Source organism: Rhinatrema bivittatum, chromosome 6, assembly GCF_901001135.1.
Source record: "Rhinatrema bivittatum chromosome 6, aRhiBiv1.1, whole genome shotgun sequence".
In the NCBI taxonomy this organism is placed as follows: domain Eukaryota; kingdom Metazoa; phylum Chordata; class Amphibia; order Gymnophiona; family Rhinatrematidae; genus Rhinatrema; species Rhinatrema bivittatum.
The window spans coordinates 197,595,483-197,621,610 of NC_042620.1; the positions used below are offsets into that span (position 1 = coordinate 197,595,483).

The window sequence follows — 26,128 nt, forward strand, 5'->3', positions numbered from 1 at the left end:
TCTCTTTCCTTCAAATTGGTTTAATTAAAGGCCTAGCTTTTAACTCTGAGTTTAGGTGGCAGCTCTGGCTTCTTTACATGGTACAATTGACGGTGGAATGTTGTTCTCTCAACTAGATGTGATCCAGTTTCTTCAGGGGGTTAAGAATTTGCACCCTCCGCTGAGGAGAGTTTGTCCATCCTGGAATCTTAATCTTGTCCTCCGAGTTTTTTATGTGAGCCATCCTTTGAGCCATTTGTTCTACGAGAAGAATCTGAGTTGCAGGCTTTATCTTGTCGCGATCCATTCCTTTAGATTTCTGATTCAGGAGTGTAGTTGCAGACAGTTCTCTTGTTTCTTCCCAAGGTGGTATCGGAGTTTCATGTTAATCAAACAGTGGAGCTTCTGGCCTTTCCAGACTTGGATGCTTCTGTGCCTCATGCATGGGAGCTTAGGCATTTGGATGTCCGTAGGGCTTTGCTGAGGTATCTCGATGTAATGAATGATTTTAAGAGATCTGATCACCTTGTCATTTTATGGAGTGGTGTGAAGTAATGTACCCAGGCTTCCAAGGCTACCATTGCGAGGTGGCTTAAGGGAGGCTATTGAGTCGGCGTACATGCTCAAAGGCCGTCAGGTGCCTGAAGGTTTGTTGGCTCACTCTTCTCTGTCTCAAGCGGCCTCATGGGTGGAGGCCCAGTTGGCTTCGCCACAGGAAATTTGTAGGGTGGCAACTTGGAAGTTGCTGCGTACTTTTGCGAGGCACTATTGTCTAGATGTCAGGGATCCAGAGTCTGTCTTTTGGTGAAAGTGTCTTGCGAGCGGGACTCTCCAGGTCCCACCCTAAGTAGTTAGGGAGCTTTGGTACATCCCAGGAGTCTGGACTGATCCGGGTATGTACAGGGAAAGGAAAATTGGTTATTACCTGCTAATTTTTGTTCCTATAGTACCAAGGATCAGTCCAGAACCCGCCCAATCTATAGAGGTGGAGAATCATCCGCTCAGCTCTGATTGCCTCAGGTAGTTTAAGATTTTTTCCAGTTCTAATCTTGGCAGATTGTTTGGCTATTTTTCTTACATGTTTTTCACCAGTGTTTTTGCAATTGTTTTTTGGCTTGGGTACAGTTCAATACTGAGGAACTGCAGGTGGCACCAGGGATTATGAAGCAGTGTCAGTTAAACTTTCTCTGTCTCCATCTGCTGGCAGGGATGCATAAACCCCTGAGTGCCTCAGGGATCTATACTTGGACTAGTTCTTTTTAATATATTTATAAATGATCTGGAAAGGGGTACAACCAGTGAGTGATCATATTTGCGGATGATGCAAAATTATGAAGAATAGTTAAATCGCAAGCAGATTGTGATGAATTGCAGGAGGGCCTTGCGAGACTGGAAGATTGGGTTTCCAAATAGCAGATAAAATTTAATGTGGACAAGTGCAAAGTGATGCATATAGGGAAAAATAACCCTTGCTGTAGTTACACAATGTTAGGTTCTGTCTTAGGAGTTACCACTCAGGAAAGAGGTCTAGGCATCACAATGGATAATATACTGAAATTGTTGTCTTAGTGTGCTACTGTGGTCAAAAAAGCAAACAGAATATTAGGAATTATTTGGAAGGTAATGTCAAATAAAATGTATGTCATAATGCCTCTGTTTCGCTCCATGGTGAGACCACACCTTGAATACTATGTGCCATTCTGGTCCCTGCATCTCAAAAAAGATATAGTTGCACTGGAGAAAGTACAAAGAAGGGTGACCAAAATGATATGCATGCAACGGCTCCCCTTTGAGGAAAGGCTAAAGTGGTTGAGGCTGTTGAGCTTGGAGAATAGACTGCTGAGAGGGGATATGATATAGAGGTCTACAAAATCATGAAAGGACTTGAACAGATAAATGTGAATCAGTTATTTACTCTTTCAGATAATAGGATGACTAGGGGGCACTCCATGAAGTTAGCAAGTAGCATATTTAAAACAAATCGGATAAAATTCATTTTCTCTCAATGCTCAGTTAAGCTCTGGAATTCATTGCTAGTGCATGTGCTTAAGGCAATTTAGTGTAGCTGGGTTTAAAAAAGGTTTGGATCAGTTCCTGGAGGAGAAGTCCATAAACTGCTATTAATCAATAAGGAATAGCCATTGCTTGTTACCAGAATTAGTGGCTTGTGACTTGGATTGGCCACTGTTGGAAACAGGATGCTGGGCTCGATTGATCCTTGGTCTGACCCAGTATGGCATTTCTTATGTTATGGGAGAGCGTGCATTTTTAGTTCACAATTAGTGTTCAGAAGAAATGTTTTTTGAAGAATGTTTCCTCTGATTACAGGCACAGAGCCTATTGTGTTGTAGTAGGCATTCCTTGAGGCTAAGCCTTTCATGGATTGGTAGCATTAAATGTTCTCATGGTTTTCTCTCCTTTAGGTCGGCCAGTATCACTACCTTATCATTGGATCGCTCTGGCTCTCCTATGGTTCCTGCATATGAAACGTCCGTCAGTCCCCAGGCCACTCGCACATACATGAAAGCCGAAACCAGTGAAGATGAGAGAAAAATTTTGCTGGTATGCACTTTTTCTATAGAAAAAGAGCAGTATTTCAGAAACAAGGATTCAAGTAGTAGCACTCTTGTGGTCTCTGACAAAGCGGGATGTCTCTACTGCTGTATCTGACTTCTGATGTTTCCTGTGATTAAAAGTGAAGTGAGGAGCCCTACAGAACTATTACCCTATGGTGCCAAAGTGCCCTTTCTGTGTCTGTTGCCAACTGTCTAGGGTAGGTTTTGAACAGATCTTTGGGTGGTGGTAGCACAAAGTGGGACCAGAACAAGGAAAATATTTAATATTTTTTTACCAAGTATCATTTGTTCTCATTCCTTAAGGAAAAGGGAAGGCCCCAAATACAGAGATTTTCTTTATAAACTAGAGAAGGTATGGGAGGACTTGGCCAAATTTTTCATAGATCCCACTAGCCTCAGTTGAAGGTTCTTGAGAAGCAGCTTGACTGCTACCTGCTACTCTGAAAGACAACTCTGAATGCCTTTGTAAATGGGCATTTCATTCTTACCATTCCAAAGTATGGCATTCGTGTCCTATCTGGCCAGCCGTTTTCCTAGCATCAAGCAAGAGGCTAGAGTAAGAGTAGGTGACTCCAGTCCTAGAGTGCCACAACCAGATCTTTTTTCAGGAGATCCAATATGAATATGTATGAGAGAGATTTGTATGTACTGCCTCATTTATATGCAAATATAATTCATGCATATTCATTGTGGATATCCTGAAAACAAGACCTGTTTCTGGCATTCCAGGACTGGAGTTGCCTACCACTGGGTTAGAAGATGAGTCTCTGGTTTACCACAGGTGGTGTAGCTGGAGGGCAGATATAGTAGTACCTAGTGGGCTGTGAACCAGGGTTCAAATTCCGCTGCTGCTTCTTGTGACCTTAGGCGAATATAAATCAAATCAAAAACAAAGAGAGTCTCTGATTACATTAAAATTAATTACATAACATATATCAAATTGCTTTTGAAAAGTAAATGTAAACAGTAAAATATACAAACCAAATAAAGCAAAACAGCTTTCTACATTGCATCTATGTTCCATTGCTGGAAAATTGAAACAAATTTAAAAAATAACCCCACAGTTCCTCTTCATGCAGAGCTAGTTCCAGTTCTTAAGGATTCAAACAAATAAGTTTCTGACCGATTTAGGGAGCAGTGATGGAATTTCACAAAAATAGGATCCAGTCTTCAGGTAACCTACTCCAGTGTATGGCAAAGAAATATATCCAAAAATAAAAAACAGCACAGCCAATTTCCTTAGCGTTGGAATAGGTCAATCCCAACCAGTAGGTTATGCATCTCTACCAGCAGATTGAGATGGAGCAAAAGCTGACATCGCGGCTGTATAGTCCCACCCCCAACATCAGTCCGCCAATATTCTCTGTCTCCAGCAGATGGTGGACATTTCCCTTTGTGGGATTGCCTGTGAGTAAAAAAAAGAGAAAAGAAGAAAAGTTGGAAAGAAGATATCGGAAAGACGAGCAGTCTATGCAGCACCACTTGCCTCCTGAGGTGATACCATGCGGTCCCTCCCTCAGTAGAGTGCCTTCAATCCGGTAGTCTTGACTGCCATTGACCTAAATTCCGATTAGCGGTTGCAGGCCGAGAGAGGCTCGGTGGTGAAAGCTTTAGCCCTCTCCCTTTGTAGCTGGGACCCTTTCCTGCTCTCAGCCAGGGCGGCCTGAGCTCAGGTAAAAGTTTTCTTACTTAAATAATTAAAAAAAAAAAAAAAAGACAGCAGGAGAAGGGTCTGGTTTCTCGGCATTCGTCTGTCCTGCTCAGATCTCTGGGATGTATTGTAAGGAGGATGCAGGCTTGGTGGGTTAAGCATCCGTTCGGCTAGTCCCCACTCCCAGGCTTCTCCCATTTTGCCGTGTGGTAGGCCGCGGTGTAGTTTCACACGCTTTTTTGCTGTAGGCTGTCTGCGCATGCTTGCGCATCCATTTGTTCCCATCTCCACTGTAATTAAACAAGCACTAAGACACACTAATACGTCATAATGACATTGGCTCCTTTGCCTCCCTCCCACACCCTCACCTGTATATAGTATACTATCTCTGTTCTCCCCCCTTTATTTTCCTATCCCCAGTTTTTGCTCCCTTGTTATAATGTAACTTTATGCTTCATCAAATTTTGTCTTTTGTTAATTGGTTATGGTTAACTGCTTAGTTCGATGCAAACAGAGTTGATTTGATTTGTATCAAGAAAGTCGGTATATAAAAGTCTTAAATAAATAAATTTGGGCATCTGTTCTTGCCTGTGCGGCCAGTTTGGGTGGTGGACAAGCAGCCTAGGCATGTGGGCCTGGGGACGCACTTTTTTGTGCGTTCATTTTGGGCGCAGTTAAGCTAGGCACGAGTCTTCCTCAGTCTGCATGTTTACAGCATGGCGCCAACAACAAAGAAACCTAAGTGCCTATCTATCTGTGCTGCATGTCACATTAGGGCCATTCAGCTGTAGCTTTCTTTAAGCTAGTGTCAGTGCTGCCTGGATGCTCAGGGAGCTTTTCCTTCTCCTGATTTTGGCAGTGATGGTCCATCTTCTTGGTCTGAGGGGAGTAGGACTGAGAGAGACACAACAGGGGTATCCCTTCCCTTGATTGATCCACAAGTTGAGTCCTCAGGGAACACTGGCTTGCAGAATGTCAGGTTTGGGCCTATGGGGTCTGGTATGGACTTGCCCTTTTCCTGGATAGAATTTTTCCAGGGATGTTTTCTACAGTGCTAGTCTTCTGAAGCGGTAGTACTTACTAAGGTAACGCCGCTGCCTATCTCCAAGGTCATGCCATGGCACAGTGCAGTCTGACAGAGCTCGAATGCAGGTGGATCAGGATATTACAGATGATGGAGGGTGGTTCTCCTGTTAAGGGGACATTCTCCCAGATTTGGAGCCATATTGAACTCTTCTCCATTTATTTCAGAGAGATGAGTTGCTGGGTTTGATCTCAGACCCTAAGAACATGCCATACTGGGTCAGACCAAGGGTCCATCAAGCCCAGCATCCTGTTTCCAACAGTGTCTAATCCAGGCCATAAGAACCTGGCAAGTACCCAAAAACTAAGTCTATTCCATGTTATCGTTGCTAGTAATAGCAGTGGCTATTTTCTAAGTCAATTAATAGCAGGTAATGGACTTCTCCTCCAAGAACTTATCCAATCCTTTTTTAAACCGAGCTACATTAACTGCACTAACCACATCCTCTGGCAACAAATTCCAGAATTTAATTGTGCATTGAGTGAAGACCTTTTGAGTGGCTGGGCCTGACTCCTTGGGGACACAGAAGAAGGACGCTGTTTTTGTCACTCTGTGCAAGGCTTCTTTTTTCTTTCCCCACTTGGATGCAATCCAGGAGTTGATTGATCTGGAACAGAGGGATGTGTCTTGGAATTAGGGCTGATATTTCATTTATTTTGTTGTGCCCAAGAAGGAAGGGTCATTTCACCCATACTGGATCTCAAGAGCATCAACAGTCATCTACGAGTCATGCATTTCAGGATGGAAACTGTGCACTCTGTCATCATAGTTGTCCAAGCAGGGGAGTACCTCACATCCCTGGATCTAACTGAGCCGTTTCTGGGTCTGAGGCATAGCTGCATATTCCCATCCGGCAAGAACATCAGCAGTTCCTCCAATTTGCTATCTTGGATTGTCATTACCAGTTTCAGGTCTTGCCTTTCATTCTAACCACAACACCCAGGACCTTTTTCAAGGTTATGGTGGTAGTGGTGGTGGCCCTTCACCTCTAATTGGATGACTGATTTGAGTCAAGATTTTGGAGGAGAGTCTTCGTGCTTCCCGCAGGGTGGTTTCCTTGCTACAGGAACTAGGCTGGGTGCAGTCAACTCAGACCCTGGAGTATTTTCGGGTGTGATCTGATACAAGGCAGAGCAGAGTGTTTCTGCTGGAGTCTCGGATCCACAAATTGATGTTGAGAGTTCGATCCCTGAAGAACACTGTTCATCTGACCATATGGTCTAACTGCAGGTCCTAGGGTTTATGGCTGCTGCTTTGGAAATGGTTCCCTGGGCTAGGGCCTTTATGCGCCTTCTTCAGTGTGTGTTGCTCTCCTGATTGGAGTCTGCAGTCTAGAACTATGCAGTGAGGCTACTCCTCCCATTAGAGGTGTGATCCCAGTTGGACTGCTGGTTATATATGGACCATCTCAGGAAGGGAGTTTCCCCTGATGATGCTGGATTGGTTGGTACTCATGACAGATGTGATCCTCCGGGGCTGGGGGCTCACTGTCAGGAGCTAGTGGTGCAAGGATGTTGGAATGCAGCAGAATGGCATTGGAACATCAACATGCTGGAGGCATGAGTGTTGGTGTGCCCATGGTTCGCTGAGCGGCTAGAGGCTCATGCAGGTCAGATAATGTCTGACAATGTGACACCAGTAGTTTACATCAGTCATCAGGGTGGAGCCAAGAGTCAACAGGTTTTGGAGGAGATAGAGGCACTCATGGTGTGGGTGGAGGAGCATATCCTAAACATATCCGTGCCTCATATTGCTGGAAAGGATAGTATCTGAGCAGATTTCCTCAGTAGGAGAAACTTGAACCCAGGAGAATGGAAGCTGGCAAATGAGGCCTTTCGGCTCTTGGTGAACCACTGGGGCCTATCTGATCTAGGCTTGTTGGTGACCTTCAACAACACACAGGTTCTACACTTCTTCAGTCACAGGTGGGACCCAAAATGATGGGCATCGACCCTTTTGTTCCAGAGTGGCCATGTGGCGCCCTTCTCTATGCGTTTCCTTCCTAGCCTCTGATAGGCAGGCTATAGTTCAGAAGATTGCAACTCAAGCCAATACTGTCCTTTTAGTGGCTCTGGATTGGACTCGAAAGCTGTGGTACGCCGATCTCCAGATACTTCTGGTAGGCAGTCCTTCAGGCTACCATTTTGGACAGATCTCTTGCATCAGGCCCATTCTGCATAATGATCTGGGTAGATTCTGTCCTGTGGTTTGATCATTGAAAGGGCTCAGTTGTCGAAGTGGGGTTTTTCGCCTGCGGTAACTTTCACTTTTCTTGGGGCCTGGAAATTTTTTACTTCTCTAGCCTTTGTTAGAGTTTGGAGGGTCTTTGAAGCTTGGTGTTATGATCGAGGTACTTGGCTGTTCAAGATAGATATTCTGTAGATTTTGGAATTTTTAGAAGATGGCTTGCTTAAGGGTTTGGTCCTTAACACCATGAAGATCCAAGTTGTGGCCCTGGCTTGTTAGAGGAAGAGTCAATGGATGGCCTTTGTCTTCCCATCTGAATGTATTCCGTTTTCTGCAGGGAGTTAAGCATTTTCAGCCCCTGTTGCAGTTTACGGTGCCTCTGTGGGACTTTAATTTGGTCCTTGAGTGTTTGGCGGTCCGACCTTTCAACCGCTGCGTACACTTTCCTTACAACTGCTTTCCTTGAAGACAGTTTTACTGGTAGAAATTTGTTCAGCACATAGAGTCTCAGTGCTGCAGGCTCTTTTCTGCCATGAGCAATTTCTCCTTATGAATCCAGGTGTGGTTCATCTTTGGATTGTGCCTTCCTTTTTGCCCAAAGTGGTTTCGGACTTCCATTTGAATCAGTCCATTTCTCTGCCTGCCTTGGACAGAGATGAAACTGAGTACCACCTTTTGTGTTCCTTGGATGTCAAGTGTCATTTGCTGCGGTACTTGGACATTACTAAGACTGTTGTTTATGCTCCATGGTGGAGGTAAGCAGGGAGCACAGACTTTGCAGGCAATAATTGCCCACTGGGTTAAGGAAGTCATTATGGCAGTCTGTGTGGCTACTGAGGTTGCCTTACCAAAACAGATTAGACCTCATTCTATGAGGGCTCAGGTGTTATCGTGGGTGGAGCTTTGTTGTCACCTGCTGAAATTTACCGAGCGGCGACATGGATGGTCTTCAATGCACACCTTCTCCAAGCATTACACTTGGATTTTAGGACTAGGGAGGCTGCTGCATTTGCGTGGGCGGTATTGACTGGACCGCTTGCAGCCTCCCCCTTTTTTGAGCTTAGCTTTGGTACATCCCACTCGTTAGGATTGACCTTCCCAACCGCTAAGAACGAGAAATTATTACTTACCTGATAATATCCTTTCCTTTAGTGAAAGGTAGGTTAATCCCAAACCCGCCCTCGGCTGCCAGTATTTGAATTTGTGGTTAGCCTTTCATAGGGCAAACTATGCAGAACATGAGTCCTGCTCTTCATTGACAACTGGTAATTGCCTTCTCTAGTCCATAGTTTGCTAGATTTGTTCCTTTTTTTTTTTGGCTGAGCTCAGTGTTCCTGTTGATTGAGAAACATGAATGGTTGCCTGTTGCTAATGTTCAAGGATAATCAGTTTTGTCCACAGTTTGGCTTTTCCAGAGAATACGGGCAGGCTGATGTTGGGGTGGGACTATATAGGCATGAGGGCAGCTTTTGCTCCATCTTCATCTGCTGGCAGAGGTGCATAACCCACTTGTTGAGATTGACCTACCCTTCATTAAATGAAAAGAAATTATCAGGTAAGTAGTTATTTCTCCATTTAGGCCCTAACAGCTTTTAATTCTCTAGCATTCCCCTTTGCTTACTTGCAGTTAGGATTTATCTGTCTCCATTCTTTAAACTGGGGAAAGCCTAGCTTTTAAACACAATATACCAAGCCAGTTTCTGGAGATTCCATTTCCTAGGATTAAAACAGAGCTGATTTTTAACCACTGCCAGCTTCTGTTCTTTAAGATTCAGAGTCACCACTTTACTCATGCTGATTCCTAACATTGTCTGAATCACAAAGGCAGATGAAACACAGTCCTTAACTATAACATAACTGTTCAACCCCAGAACAAAATTCAGAAATGCTTCAACTTGTCCTGCCAGCTTTCCTTGCCTTGTTTCCCACAGAACCTTAAACATTCTCCCTATTTTCTCAGAGCCCAACTTTCTCAAAGTTTAAATAAGCATGAAGGAAAAAATTCCATTATAAAAGAAAACAACTTAGCTTTAGTTCTGTGTTGCCTGTGGACCAGGGCTCTAACTCTTCATCAGAAGCCTCCTCCATTGTGCTGAGTCTGAAAGCTAAGCTCAGCTTTTCTTCTTGGTGTCTTTCTTTCTCTCTCTCTCTCCCTCCTCCTGCAAAAAGGCTGCCTCATTTATTTCACCTGCCAGCCTACTGCTGCAAAGGTAGGTGACTTTACCCTGCCCCCAGCTGCTCCCTAATCGTATCCTCCAAGAAGCTGACTGTTAGAACTTCTGGGAAGTGTAGTTCTTACTGAATGTAGTTTTTAACTCAAACAATCCCTATCAAGGGGAATATAAAGATTTATCCACTTTTAAGTGCAGGGACTAGAAAGACATTTGGTAATTCATCACAATGACAAAGAAAATGAATGTAACTGCAATAATAACAATTATGCACATTTGTACCTCCAATTTTATTTTAATCATGTTAATTTGGCTCCCCCCCCCCCCCCCCCCCCCCCCCCCCCCCGGAAGTTGAATTTACATGCATAAATCTGGGTATTTTATAGCATGTGCATGTCAGTGAAATAACCTGTTTTAACAATTAGTCTACCAGTTTGCCCAATCCAATTGGAATTTGTGAAGACCTTACTAGCTTTTCAACCTGAAGTCCCCTCATTGCACCCAGACCCTTTACCCAGTCATTTTTTCACTTTAATAATGTTTACGATCAATTGTACTAGATATTGAGCATCACTTTGGCAGGTTTTAATATAGCAACTTATTTGCATAAATTTTGGCCCTACCCTAGAACACTCCTGGCACGCCCTTTTCTTACACATACAAAGTTACGGATCCCAGTTACGCATGTAAGTTGCAGTTTTGAAAATAACATGTATTCATGAACTGTTTTATGTGCACAAAACATTTTACATGTGAAGTGCATGAAAATTCACCCCTAAATGTATGCAGATATCTGCATATTGGATCATTTGGTTTTACATGTGGTATATCAAGTTCAATAAATAATAATCTTTGTGGCTCTCCTGGAGATTCGTTTAAACCTCACCAATTGATAGCAGATCAGTGAAAAGCGTAAGTAAAGCAGCTGCTTCCAATTTCCACAGCAGCCTTATTCTCTGCTTCTGATCTCCCTCTGCCTACACAGGACTCTGTCCAATTGAAAGAACTGTGGAAGAAGATCTGCCATCACAACAGTGGCATGGAGTTTCAGGACCATCGCTACTGGCTGCGGACACATCCCAACTGCATTGTGGGAAAAGAACTGGTCAACTGGCTCATCAGGAATGGGCATGTTACCACAAGGTATGTGGCTCTTTACAGCACAGCATTTTCAGCTGCACCTTTATATGTTTATAGAGATGTTAGTTGAGATGGCACAGAATGCTTGTCTGAATTTATGATGGTGCAATCACTTCCTTAGTTTGTGAAAGAAACATTCTCACAGGACAAGCAGGATGGTAGTCCTCAGATATGGGTGACATCACAGGATAGAGCCCAGTCACGGAACACTTCTGTCAAAGTTTCCAGAACTTTGACTGACCCCTACTAGGCATGCCCAGCATGGCACTAACCCTGCAGCCAGCAGGGGTCCCCCTTCAGTCTTCTTTTTTCCGCGCAGCAGTAGCCACGCGGTTAAGGAGTTCTTAGAGATTCCTGACAGGAATTTTCCTCACGGAATTACTAAAATTTAATTTACTCCACAGGGGTCCCTCCTTCAATTTTCTCCAGCTGCGGTACTCCGGTAAGTTTTTATCCGCTTTCAGTCTATTACTGTCGAGTTTGGCCCTCGCGGCCTACTGGCTGTCGACCGTACCGCGGCTCAATTTTTTCCATGGCCATGGTGGGGTTCCGCCAGTGCCTGGACTGTAATCGCATTATGTCTTACACAGACCCTCACAAAGTCTGTATAATGTGTCTCGGAAGTGAGCACGATGTCCTAACCTGCACCAAATGTGCCCTAATGACACCAAAAGGTCGCAAGGCTAGAATGGAGAAGATGGAACTTCTCTTCCATGCTCAAACCCCGATGCTGTCTATTGCATCGACGCTGTCTATTGCATCGACACTGTCAGAACGGGCATCGACCTCCGGCCGGTGACCATCTGGCATCGACGTCTTCTCGGCCTTTAATACCCTCTACTCCCTCTCAGGATCGTGGGGATCATAGAGATAAACATCGCCACCGGCATCGAAAGTCTCGGACCATCGAGGGAACGAAATCATCGACCTCGCCATCATCCGAGCCACCGTCGAAGAAACCCCGTCCAGAAAAGACACCAACCTTTTCGGCGACCGGGTCACCGAGGCAACCCTCACCCAACAGGGTATTGGGAGCCGCGACTCGCCTTTAACGGTGGTTTCTCCGGCTATGCCTCTGCCTCCTTCTGTTCTGGAGCTGGGGCTGCTTGATCCAGGTTTCCGATAAGAACTGGACAGGATGGTTCAGGAGGCCATCGACAAGGCGATGCATTGATTCCAGGTTCCTCCGGCACCGACACTGGTACTGGTACTGATTGCGGAACCGACCACCGACCCGATTCCAACAGCGTTGGCAAGCCTGCTGTCGAGGATGGAAGCGCTCATAGCTGCTTTTCCACGATGGACCCCCGGGTCACCGATGGCTCCAGTGCCCTTCCCGTTTGCTTTGTCATTTGGAGAAGAAACACCGTTCCGCATCCCTCCATCGGGAGTTCTGCCGATGCCTCAGCCATCGATGCCGACATGTCCGTCGATGCCACTGATGCACCCATCGGTGCCAATGCGTCCGTCGGCCCCACTGAGCCATCCATCGATGCCTGCGCCGGTGCCTTCGATGCCGTCATCGGTGCCTCCAGTTATTCCTTCGAGTCCTTCGGAGCCTAGACCAGGACCTTCAGGGATCCCACCACCCCGTCCTCCTCTAGCCCCTAGAGGAGCAGGTGCGTATCCCTATGATACCTGGACTGATGATTCTTCACCAGACACTGATGACTTGCCTTCACCACCTTCACCTACTGAAAGTAGAAAGCGTTCTCCTCCAGAGGATCTTTCCTTTATAAATTTTGTGAAGGAGATGTCTGAATTGGTTCCCTTCCAATTACAGACTGAACAGGACGATAGGCATCAAATGATGGAGTTAGTACAATTTCTGGATGCTCCCAAGGAAATAATCTCCATCCCTATCCACCAGGTTCTTCTGGATCTCCTCAAAAAGAACTGGGAACATCCTGGCTTTGTTGCTCCATTCCACAGGAAAGCTGACACCACCTATCTTGTTCAGTCAGCTCCAAGATTTCTCAAACCTCAATTGGATCACCAATCTGTGGTTGTAGAATCTGCCCAGGAAAGAGCAAGGAGATCAAAACCTCACATTTCCTTTCCCCCAGGCAAGGAACAGAAATTTCTAGATGCCATTGGTCGCAGTGTCTTCCAGGGATCAATGCTCATCTCCAGAATTGCCGCTTATCAACTCTATATGACCCAATATAATAGGGTCTTATTTAAGCAAATACAAGATTTGACAGACTCCCTGCCTCAGCAATTTGAAGATCAACTCCAAACCCTAGTAAATAAGGGTTTTGAGGCAGGCAAGCATGAGATCAGATCATCTTATGATATCTTTGACACTGCTACCAGGGTATCTGCAGCTGCTATCTCGGCAAGACTATGGGCCTGGCTCAAGTCTTCCGACCTTAGTCCTGAAGTACAAGACAGATTATCCGATCTGCCTTGTGTAGGAGATAATCTGTTTGGCAAGCAGATTCAGCGAACAGTGGCAGAACTCAAGGACCATCATGAGACCCTAAGACAGCGCTCAGATGCCTTCTGAGAACTCTTCAAAACAGCCCTTCTGGAAGGACTCTAAGAAGTCATTCTTCCGCCTGAAGAAATCCTACCCGCCACCAACTAGAACCCGTTCTACGAGACTGTTTCAAAAAGCCCAGTCTCGTCAGACACGAAAACAAAAACCGCAAGTAGCTCCTCAGCTGGGCCCTGCTTCTGGTTTTTGACTCCTGCAGAGAGAGCAGCAGCCAGCTTTCATTACCCCACATACCAGTGGGAGGTCGATTGTGCCATTTCAACAACAGGTGGCACTCGATCACCTCAGACCAGTGGGTCCTGGCGATCCTCACCTCTACTGACGTGGAGAACATCTGATCACTCCATCCTTCTGGAACAGGAGGTCTCCCTCCTCCTCCAGTCCAAAGCAATAGAACCAGTGCCCTACTCTCAGCACGGCCTAGGGTTCTATTCTCGGTACTTTCTAATCCCCAAAAAATCGGGGGGTGTTCTTCAATTCTGGACCTACGTGCTCTCAAAAAGTACCTCCAGCGAGAGAAGTTCAAAATGGTAACCTTGGGTTCTCTTCTTCCTCTTCACTAAGAGGAGACTGGCTCTGCTCTCTAGACCTCCAGGATGCATACACACATATTGCGATAACTCTCATCGCAAATTCCTGAGATTTCTGGTAGGCCTCAAGCACTATCAGTACCGAGTGCTTCCATTTGGCCTCGCGTCTGCACCATGAGTCTTCACAAAATGCCTCGTTGTAGTTACAGCCTTCCTCAGGACTCAAGGTGTTCATGTCTACCCCTATCTAGACGATTGGTTAATCAGGGCTCCCACTCACTAAGCTGCTCTGTCGTCCCTTCATCTTACCTTACACACTCTAATTTCGCTAGGATTTCTCGTCAACTACGACAAATCCTACGTAGTCCCATCTCAAACCTTATCGTTCATTGGGGCAGACTTGGACACCTTGCAGGCAAAGGCTTTTCTGCCTCGACAGCAAGCTCTCACTCTTGTGTCTCTTGCACACCAGCTGCAGTCTCAACCTTCCACGACTGCACACCACTTTCTCATCCTCCTGGGACACATGGCATCCTCAATTCAGGTCACCCCAATGGCCCGCTTGGCCATGAGAGTCATTCAGTGGACTCTACGGTCACAATGGACTCAAAGCATTCAGCCCCTGTCGACCATTGTCCATGTAACCGACTCACTCCGTCAGTCTCACGCCTGGTGGAAAAATCAGGTCAATCTCCTCCCAGGCTTACCCTTCCAGGCTCCAGACCCTCAAATAACTCTCACCACCGATGCTTCCAACCTCAGTTGGGGAGCCCACATGGCCGATCTGCAGACACAAGGATCTTGGTCTCCAGAGGAAGCCAAACACCAAATAATTTCCTGGAGCTTCGAGCAATCAGATATGCTCTCAGGGTCTTTCAGGATTGCCTCTCCAATCAAGTCATCCTGATCCAGATGGACAACCAGATGGCCATGTTGTACATCAACAAGCAGGGAGGCACGGCTCCTACCTTCTGTGTCAGGAAGCTGCACAGATATGGGCAGAGGCCCTCTCCCACTCGATGTACCTCAGGGCCACCTACTTGCCGGGAGTGGACAATGTGTTGGCAGACAAGCTGAGTCGCACCTTTCAACCGCACGAGTGGTCTCTCAACCTCTCAGTAGTAAACTCGATCTTCCAACAATGGGGTTATCCTCAAATAGACCTCTTTCTGTCACCTCAAAATTGCAAAGTAGACAATTTCTGCTCTCTCACTCGCAGCCAACACCATCAACCAAGGATGCGTTCTCCCTATCATGCACAAACGGTCTCCTATATGCATTCCCTCCACTTCCACTTCTCTCGAAGTCTCTCGTGAAGTTACGTTGGGACAAGGGAACCATGATCCTGATAGCACCTCACTGGCCGCGCCAAGTGTGGTTTCCAATACTTCAGGATCTCTCCATTCGCAGGCACATTCCCTTGGGAAAGGACCTGCTTCTAATCACTCAAAACGACGGGTGCCTACGCCACCCCATCCTTCAAGCCTTGTCCCTGACGGCATGGATGTTGAAAGGTTAATCCTTCAGCCACTTAACCTTTCTGAACCAGTTTCCTGTGTCCTGATTGCTTCACGGAAGCCTTCCACGAGAAAATCTTATTCTTACAAATGGACCAGGTTTACGTCATGGTGCACTTCTCAGTCCCTTGACCCCTTTACCTGTCCAATCACGAAGTTTCTGGACTATCTCTGGCACTTATCAGAGTCAGGTCTAAAAACTTCCTCCATCAGGATGCATGTTAGTGCAGTAGCCGCCTTTCATAGAGGTGTCGGGTATGTTCCCATATCAATACAACCCCTTGTAACACGCTTCTTAAAGGGCTTGCTTCACCTCAAGCCTCCTTTGCGTCCTCCGGCCCCTTCTTGGGACCTCAACCTAGTTTTGGATCAGCTCATAAAACCACCATTTGAGCCTCTTCAATCCTGTGACCTTCGATATCTCACCTGGAAAGTGATTTTCCTTCTGGCAATCACTTCGCTCGCAGAGTTAGTGAATTGCAGACTCTAGTTACCTATCCGCCTTACACTAAACTTCTGCAGGACCGAGCAGTACTCCGCACTCACCCTAAATTCTTGCCTAAGGTAGTTTCGGAGTTTCACCTCAATCAATCCATCATACTACCTACCTTTTTTCCCAGGCCCCATTCCAATCCAGGAGAGCAGGCTCTGCATACCCTTGACTGCAAACGGGCTCTAGTGTTTTACCTAGGCCGTACAGCTGCACACAGGAAAAGCACCCAATTGTTTGTTTCTTTCCATTCCATCAAATTGGGGCAGCCTGTGTGTAAGCAGACTCTCTCCTTCTTGTTGGTGGACTGCATATCCTTTTGCTATCAGCAAGCAGGCATTCCACTTCAAGACCGTGTTAAAGCACACTCTGTGAGGGCCCTGGCGACTTCAGTAGCACACCTACACTCGGTACCGCTTCCTGATATTTGCAGGGCTGCCACCTGGAGTTCTCTCCATACTTTTACAACCCATTATTGCTTAGACACAGCCGGAAGACAAGATTCCATCTTCGGTCAATCTGTCTTGCGCAACCTATTTACAATGTGACGTACCAACACCCATCCGCCTGCCCGGTAGTGTTCAGGATGCCCTCGGCCAAATTTCATTCCAGGCCTAGTGCCTTGCACGCCTGCGTGCATTTGGTGCATGCTCGGACATCCTCAACTCTGTACTCACTCATATGTGAGGACTACCATCCTGCTTGTCCTGTGAAAAAGCAAATGTTGCTTCCCTGTAACAGGTGTTCTCACAGGACAGCAGGATGTTAGTCCTCACGAAACCTGCCCGCCGCCCCGCAGTGTTGGGTTCGTAACGTTTTCTTATTTTATTTTAAGCACTACCTGTAGCTTTTTAACAAGACTGAAAGGGGACCCCTGCTGGCTGCAGGGTTAGTGCCATGCTGGGCATGCTCAGTAGGGGCCAGTCAAAGTTCTGGAAACTTTGACAGAAGTGTTCTGGAAACGTTGACAGAAGTGTTCCGTGATTGGGCTCCATCCTGTGATGTCACCCATATGTGAGGACTAACATCCTGCTGTCCTGTGAGAACACCTGTTACAGGTAAGCAACATTTGCTTTTCTATTTGGCAAATTACCTATAGTCTATTGCATAAACAGAGCTGGGGTCTGGATAGAGCAAGGGAAAGTGGTATCACAGAGAAATGAATGGAGGAAAAGCAGCACAAGCAGGCAAGTGGGGACTGGGTTGGGGGGGAAGAAGGGAAATCAGGTAGTAGCTTTTTCTGATGGAGTTCTGCTATTAGGAGTTGGAGCCTTATATATATGTTAACTGTAATGACATTGATGTTTCCAGCCTAGTTCTCACCTCATAGTTTGAAACCACTTTTTGTTCATGAGATTTCCAGAGCTGAAATACAGAGACAGAAACTGGACAGTATTTCAAATGAAATGGTTTTCCCTGTCCTTTCTAGCGAATGGCCAAGTGAGTCATATTCAGGGAGCAGGACCTTTGCTGGTGTGCGTGGGTCACAAATGCCAAAAACTATTTTAGCTTAGAAAGTACCAGAATCATACCCACATTTAAATGAGTACCATCTGCTACGTAATCAGTTAGTACACATGGAGATCCATATTCAAAGGAGCATGTCTGGCTCAGTTGGGACTTAGACAAACTCCAGGAGGTCCATATTCAGCTACTGGGTAAACTTTTATATAAACTTATCTGACTAGCTAGCACTATATATTTGGTGGTGTGAAGATATGATAGAGATCTGTAAAATCATGAGTGGGTAAATGTAGATCGGCCGTTTATTCTTTCAAAAACTAAAAAGACTAGGGGACACTACTTGAAGTTACTAAGTAGCACTTTTAAAACAAATTGTAGAAAATATGCACAATTAAGCTTTGGAATTCATTGCCATAAGGTGTGGTAAAGACACACACAGTGTAGCTGGGTTTAAAAAAAAAAAGTTTGGACAGGTTCCTGGAGGAAAAGCCTTTTCCAGGTAGATTTGGGCAAAGCCACTGCTTGATGCTGGGCATTAGAAGCATGGGAATGTATTTACTATTTTAATCTGGCCAGGTACTTGGAAACAGGATACTGGGCTTGGTGGATTCTGTATGACCCAGTACGGCAGATCTTATGTTCTTAGGTTAATTAAAAGAAAAAAAAATCTTCTGAGCTAACTGGTTAGTCCATTTCTTCCCCTTCCCCCCCCCCCCCAAAAAAAAAAGTATAAAGCACATGGGAAGGTTGGGGTGCGAGGTAGGGGGACCAGAGCCCACATGACATTTTCTATATCGGGGGGAAGGAGAGAGGCTTCTTAGGTTTCTATAGTCCACAGCTTTTTAAACATTCTTGTGAGGAGGCTGAAATGCTGTGTATTAATACTCTTTTTTACTTATTTTAGGGTTGGGTGGAGGAGGATCCGGCCTGCTGACTAGGAAGGATGCTTATTAATTTATTTATTTTTTTTAAACGATTAACCGGCTGTATTCTGAATATAGCTGGTTAAGATTCAGGTTATCTGGGTAAACCTAACTGGCTATATGTAGAATATAACTGGTTAGATTTAAAGTTACCTGTGAAATTATCTGGATAACTTTGCCACTTGCCAACCCTACTGAATATGGACCTGATGGTTTCTATCATTTATGTAGACTGAGATTTATCCTACTTTGACAATGGCTGTAACAACATGTCCCCAATGGGATTGGGTGACTGAGCAGTAACCCAGTATTTGTACAGGTTCTCAGTCATGGGCCAATATGGATGTGCATTCGTTGCTCCATTCATTTCGGCAGTACACATGTATCTCACAAATGAAGAGTAAATGCACAAAACAGGTGGTGTACACGCGTATGTAGTCTGCAGTAGATGTATACTCATACCATCTGATTGGTGCACCTGCTACCCATTCGCGAGATACACGTTCCCTGGTAGTACCCAGATCAGTCCAGACGGTGGGTTGAGCCTCCTGTCCAGCAGAGGGAGACAGAGAAAAACTGAAAAGGTATCCATATCAGGACAGTGTTCACCCTGCGTCCCTTCAATATTTCTCTGTCTCCCAGCAGAGGCAGGCAGTTGAACCTGCGGTTCCCTAGCTTTCTCTGTTTTCCACACTGTGGTGATTTCTTTCTTTCTCCTTCTGATTGTTTCCAGGATCAAGCAAGTATTGATTAATTTCTATATGTAAAAAAATAAATAAATAATAATTTGAAGGAAATCAAACTTCTTGTCTATGTGAGACAAGGGATTTTCCCCTTGAGTACTCAGCCTGGGACCCCTCTTCCCGGTGACCACTTGCCTGGCTTAAAGGGGTGATACTGGTGGTCCAGTCACTCTCCCTTTTCGCGCCTGCCTCAGGTCTTTTAGCAGAGAGGCTCCCATTCCTCTGCTTGTTTCTTTGAAAAGAAAAAAAAAGACCATCGGAGGCACAGCTTACCCGCGCTTTTCATTGCAGGTGCCAGCAAGGTAAGCAGCTGGGAAAGTGATTACTGGTGGTCCAGTCCCTCTCTTCACCCATGTGTGTCTGAGCACTGTGTAAAAAAAAAAACAAAAAACCCCCCAAAACAAAAATTTTTTGAAAATTTTTCTTTTTTGGTCAGCTGTAATCCAGGACCCCTGCCCACCTGAATCGCCGTGTTTTTGGCCGATTTCTTCATGTCTTTTTTTTTTTTATCTGTGTTTTTCCCCCATCATGCCGCAGCCATCCTGGTGCATAAGTGGGGAATCGGACGCATGGCTTTCTAGGACTGGGATTTGCTCGAGGCGCCTTCCAGGGGGGAAGGGCAGCTCTTTTTCAGGGTCTGCAGCAATAGCCAAGCCTTGTGGGGCTCAAAAACGTCAGGCTCCGCAGGAGCTCAGAGCTGATCCTTTCTCCCTCAGTGCAGGGACGGCAGCCATCATAAGCACATGTCATGCAGCTCAGGCAATGGCTGTGGGGGAGGGGGAACTTCCTCCAATATTGTATCCAGTCCCTGCAACTCCTGATGAGAATGCAGATCAGGCTCAGGTTTTTTTTTACAGGAGGACCCTGCTTTTCCAGGAGATCAGGATGTTGATTCTGATTCCTGTTCTTTAGATTTTGTCCTCCTTATGCATAAAGCCTTTTTGGCTTCCAGGTCTCTGCAAGGTGTGGTGCCTTGCCAGTCAGACCTACGCAGGGACTGTCCCCCAAGGTAGCCAAGCGTGCTGATGTTCCCGCGTCTCTAAGGGTCGCAAAGTTAAAAGGCTTGGTGGTTTCAGGAGGGTCTGCCGCTCCGGACGTACCGGGCAGTGCGGCTGCAGGTGCAGGAGCCTCTCCTCCCCCTCCTGTGTGGGGGGGCATGGATGAAGAGCAAGGGAAACAGTTTTCTTTGGAGGGTGATGACCCTCAGGTGGTATTTCTGTTCCAGAGGGAGAAGTTGGAACCCCTCATTCCTGCAGTCCTGGCTGAGCTCTGGATTCGATCTCTATAGTCTGTAGCAGTCTCATGCAGTGGGCAAGCCTCATGTGGGTTCAACAATTACTCAGCACCCGGGACCTCCCATTTGCAGAGACGGAACAGGCAGAAAGGCTGGAAGGCGCGAATGCGTATGGGGCTGATACTCTCGATGATCTCCTCAGGGTGCAAGCCAGAGCTATGGTCTCAGCGGTGTCAGCCAGACAATTGGGCTTCAGACTCCTCTTCTAAATCGCAGTTGGGCACGCTACCCTTCAAGGGCAAGTTACTTTTTGGCGAGGACCTGAACCAGCTTATCAAATCCTTGGGTGACAAGGTTCATAAGCTACCGAAGGACCGCCCCCAAGCAGTCCAGATCTTTTTTTGTTTTCAGTCGTGCTCTCGTTTCCGGGGGCAGCGCAGGTACAACAAGCCGTGTGGAACTTTTCAACGAAACACGTCCACTAGGTCTCCAGCATGGTCTCACTCCTTTCGGGGCAGATGGCCCTTTCGAGACTGTACCCATCAAGGCACCGCCGCAAAGTCCTCACAATGAGATACGGCTGTCCCTATTTCTCGAGGAATGGGCCAAAATTACTTTGGATCAGTGGGTCCTCGAAGTAATCGAAAGGCTATGTGTTAGTTTGCTTGGGATCTCCCAGACCTCTACTTGATCTCTCCCTGCGGAATTTGGAAGCGCCCAGCAGTGTGCCAGACTCTCGATAGGCTTCAAGCGCTCGGTGCCATAGTCCCGGTCCCCCTCCAAGAACAGGGATCCGGCCAGCATTCCATCTACTTCGTCATCCCCAAAAAGGATGGCTGTTTTCGACTGATCCTGGACCGCAAGAGAGTCAACAAGGCCCTCAAGGTTTCCCATTTTCAGATGGAGACCCTGAGGGCGGTCATAGCGGCGGTTCGTACAGGGGAGTTCCTTGCCTCTCTCGACCTGATGGAGACCTACCTTCACATCCCGATCCACCAGGAACACCAGAGATTTCTTTGTCTCAACATCCTGGGACAACAGTTTTAGTTTCGAGCACTCCCATTCGGTCTCGCCACCGTGCCACTCACATTTACCAAGATCATGGTGGTAATGGCGGCCTTCCTCCAGTGGGAGGGAATCCTAGTCCACCCGTACCTGGACAACTGATTCATTCGGCCAAAGTCGGAGGACTTGTGCGTGATAGCAGTCAACCGGGTCTTGTCAGTTCTCACCTCCCTCGGGTGGATAGTCAATTTCTCAAAGAACAACCTCAAGCCCTCTCAGGTCCTCAAATTCTTAGGAGCATGCTTCAACACTCGTGTGGGCAAAGTTCTGTTACCCGAGGCCCGTGCACTGAAGCTCTTGGGTCAAGTGCAACATCTGTTATCTCTCACGGTCACCACGGCCTGGGATTATCTCCAGGTTCTGGGCACTATGACTTCAACTATAGATTTGGTTCCCTGGGCCTTTGCGCATATGCGTCCTTTGCAGAAAGCTTTGCTATCCTGCTGGAAGCCGGTCTTTTCAGACACCCTTACCACTTTCCGATGTTATCATCGACAGCATTCAACGGTGGCTCCCTCTCGCTCCCCTGTTGAAGGGGATGCCCTTGCAGACAACCTCAGTGGATTGTTGTGACAACAGATGCTAGCCTTTCCGGCTGGGGAGTGGTGTGTCAGAATCAGTCTACCCAGGGACGATGGACCCCAATCCAGTCTCAGTGGCACATCAATCATCTGGAGACCCGAGAGGTCCATCTGGCTCTCAAGACTTTTCTGCCCTTGAGCCATCACAAAGCTGTGTGAGTCCTCTCTGACAATTCCACCATGGTAGCTTACATCAATCGCCAAGGGGGCACCAGGAGTTGTCGGGTTGCCCTGGAAGCCAGCAAGCTGCTAGCCTGGGCAGAGTGCCATCTGGAACGGCTAGCAGCCTCCCACATTGCGGGGAAGGAGAACACTCAAGCCGACTTCCTGAGTCGTCAGCATCTAGACCCCGGAGAGTGGGAGCTGTCCGAAGAGGCTATGGATTTGATCGTGCACAAGTGGGGGGTCCCTCACTTAGACCTGATGGCTACTCTGAGCAATGCAAAGGCCCCCAGATTCTTCAGCCGCAGAAGAGAGCACTGCTCGGAAGGAGTGGATGCACTGGTCCTACCCTGGCCTCACGACGTCCTCCTTTGTGTTCCCACCTTGGCCTCTGGTGGGAAAGGTACTCAGAAGAATAGAACTGCACAGGGGGCCGGTCGACTTCGTGGTGCCGGAGTGGCCTCTGAGACTGTGGTTCGTGGATCTGGTGAACCTCGCTACGGACAGTCCTCTCCGCCTTGGCCATATGCCAAACCTGCTTCAACAGGGTCCAGTATTTTTCGATCAGGCGGATCGCTTTTGTCTAGCGGCCTGGCTAGACAAAAGCGAAGGGTTATAAGGAGGAGGTTATCTCCACTCTGTTGCAGGCCCATAAGACTTCTACCTCTCTGGCTTATATTCGGGTATGGAGAGTTTTTGAGACTATGTGCGCTGAGTCCAGAGTTCCGGTGCATAAGATTTCGGTGTCCCAGGTTCTCTCCTTTCTGTAGAATGGTCTCTCCAAAGGTTTGTCTTTCAATTCCTTGCGGGTACAGGTTTTGGCGCTTGGTTCCCTCCTTGGGTGGGTCGATGGTTACGCATTGGCGACCCATCCAGATGTCATTCGGTTCCTCAGATGGGCTAAGAACTTGAACCCGCCTGTCTGGGCTACTTGTCCATCGTGGAGCCTTAACTTGGTTCTCTGCATTCTTTGCAAGGTGCCCTTCGAACCCCTTCGGCGAGCCACACTTAAGGATCTGACCCTTAAGACTGTCTTTCCGGTCTCTCTTTGCTCAGCCTGGAGAGTGTCCGAGCTCCAAGCCCTGTCTTGTAGGGAGCCTTTCCTTCGCCTTTCTGATTCAGGTGTTTCCCTCAAAACAGTCCCATCCTTCCTGCCAAAGGTTGTGTCCTTCTTTCATGTAAATCAGTCAGTGGAGCTCCCTGCTTTTTCTCCGGAGGACATTGCGAACACGCCTGGCACGGATCTATGGCGCCTTGATGTGAAGAGGGTCCAACTGCAATATTTGCAGGTGACGAATGATTTTCAAGTCTCTGATTATCTCTTTGTCTTATGGAGTGGGCCAAGTAAGGGGAATAAGGCTTCTAAAGCTACTATCGCTCGCTGGCTAAAAGAGGCAATTGCGTCGTCATATATTTGTCGGGGCTGTTCGGTTCTGGAGGGCTTAAAAGCTCACTCTTTACATTCTCAGGCTATCTCTTGGGCGGAGAATCAGTCAGTCTCGTTGCAAGAAATCTGCAGAGCAGCTACTTGGAAAACCCTACATACCTTTGCGTGTCATTATTGCCTCAATGTTCAGACGCCAGTCTTTGGCTCTTTTGGCAGACAGGTACTTCGAGCGGGACTGTCTTGGTCCCACCCTGTTTAGGGAAGTTTTGGTACATCCCACTGTCTGGACTGTTCCGGGTACGTACAGGGAAAGGAAAATTTTCCTTTACTGTCGAAACGAATGAAATGAATGTTGCAACAAATGCACATCCCTAATGGCCAACAGGCCAAAAAATGACCATTGTTAGTTCATTGCTCAGACCATACAGTAGGGATAGGCAACTCTGGTCCTGGAGTGCCACTCACAAGTCTGGTTTTCAGGATATCCACAATGAATATCCATGAGGTATATGTCTATTGCTTCCATTGTATGCAAATATGCATATTTGATGTAGATGATTTGAAAATCAGACCTGTTTGTAGTATTTCAGGATTGGAGTTGCCTACTCTTTGATCTTATTTCAGTCTGTGGAAATGCAAGTCAGAACCATGATGTGCTGGGTAGGAGAAGCCTGCACATCTTCTGCCTGCACTGATTTTAGTTATAACTTGTGCTGTTGCTTTATTGATCACTTAAAACAAATTGTGCTAAATTATGAGAAGATCCAATCTTTTGTTCTTTAATAAAATAATAAAACATCTAAAGCTCTTTTTGCATTCCCTTTAGAGCACAAGCCATAGCAATTGGGCAAGCTCTTGTGGATGGCCGCTGGCTGGATTGTGTCACGCATCATGATCAGCTTTTTAGGGATGAATATGCCCTCTATAGGCCGCTGCAGGTACAGCAACTTCTGAAACCACTACTAAAGGGGGTCATAAGACTGAACAATATTATTTTTTTGTTGGAGACATGTTATTTCACTCTGCAATCCTATACAACTTGTTGCCTCTATTTTAGTGATAGATTTGAGATGTTTTCATGCTGGGACTGAATGACTCAAAGAAAGAGAAACGGGGTAACACAGTTTTTCACCTCTAAATCCTAGTTTATTTCAGCTCAGGCAGATAGTGACAGTCATTACCATAGTGAAAGCTTTTATTATGGTCTATATGAAAGAAGTTGGTGTTCTCTGTCAATTTCCTAATTGACGTGCAGAGCGCTAAAATCCAATATTACAATTAGTCACTAATTGGCAGCATTGTTGGCAGTCTTAACAAAAAGATCAGATTGAACAGGCATGCTTATTTAATAACCATCTCACCCTTTGAGTTAATTTGCACTGTCGCTGTTATTGATATGTCTTCTGTTAGAAATGGATTTCACTTTTCAGTGTAGTCAATCCAGCACTTTTCGTGAGCACTGCATTCATTAGGTCAGTGATATTCACTCCCAGACCTCGAGGGCCACCAACAGGTCAGGTTTTCAAGATGTTCCTAATGAATGTTCATATGAGAGATTTGCATAAGAATGGAAGCAGTGTTCATGCAAATCAAGCCATTCATATTCATTAGGGATGTCCTGAAAACCTGTCATGTTGATGGCCCTCAAGGGCTGAGAGTGAATACCACTGCACTAGATGAAAAAAAAAAATCTGCATGCTTATGGTGTGCTTATATTTGAAAATATTTGGTCAGTGGGATCCTGGGTATATCTTGGGTAGAAGAATGATTAAAGCCAGCCCAAATGAGGGCTATGATTGAATGGCAAAATAAAATGAATCCTAAGCAATGGGTAGAGACTGAGCAACATTTCTTGCAGGGTATCTCATTGACTGACTATCTCGGGTTCTTAAGATGAATTGATCTCCTAAGCTTCGGGCGAACCCATTTACTAAACATACGATTCGATTATGGCACTCTGTTCGAAGGAAGTTGTTATCCCGGCGAAAATATTCTCCTTTGACCCCCTATAAGGAACAATGAGTGCTTTTTTCATGGGCAGGCATCAAAGATGGGAAGAGAACAGGTTAAATTTGTTCTATTTGTGAATAGGCAGGGCTGCTTAGAATTTTCAGTGTTTAAGGGTATATATGATTTGCATAATTCTGAGTTGTTTGCATTTCTGCAAGCAAGTCACTATTTAGAATAGCAAATATGCAAGGCTATTTCCCCTCTTGAAAAACTCTGTACTAAATTCACTATGACTAAAAGTTTAATATCTAATTTATGCAAATTATTTTAGCACATCTGGTGGGGAAATGTCCTTACAAGTTGGCATGGGAGAAAATGTGGGTTTTTTAGCGTGTAGCTAGATGGACTCTGGACCAATGGATTATGTGCTCCCCTGCTAGCAGATGGAGACTGAGTCAGGTTTCAAAGTGACACCCTAGATGTACCCCTGCAGTGACCTCAGCCATTTAGTATCTCTCCGGATTGTGCCTTCCCTATCGGGAACACAGTTCTCTTTAGAAGAGGAAATTTTACCTTTAAATTGGAGAAAGCTCGAGCCCCGCTCTCCTGCGGTGATACCTAAAGGTCCTTCCCCCAGATGAGAATTCCTGAGGTGATTTACGAGATCCCTCAGAGGTGTGCCTTGGCCCGGTAGCCGGTTCCCAATGTGGACTTTGCTGCTGAAGCAGATGAAAGGCAGCAGGTGCAGGAAGCCGAGCGCAGCGGTGACGGCCAAAGCCCTCTCCCCCTGCAGC

General features: G+C 46.3%; 1 protein-coding gene across 7 annotated transcripts in view; it reads left to right on the forward strand.

Moving 5' to 3' along the window:
• PIKFYVE (phosphoinositide kinase, FYVE-type zinc finger containing) overlaps positions 1-26,128 on the forward strand; it is a 404,626-nt gene that overhangs the window by 109,977 nt on the left and 268,521 nt on the right. For all 7 annotated transcript variants that reach the window (XM_029606384.1, XM_029606389.1, XM_029606390.1 and 4 more), the window contains 3 exons: positions 2,403-2,541; positions 10,634-10,791; positions 24,211-24,322. In XM_029606384.1, coding sequence (XP_029462244.1) covers positions 2,403-2,541; positions 10,634-10,791; positions 24,211-24,322 — 409 coding nt within the window. The remainder of the gene's footprint in view (positions 1-2,402; positions 2,542-10,633; positions 10,792-24,210; positions 24,323-26,128) is intronic.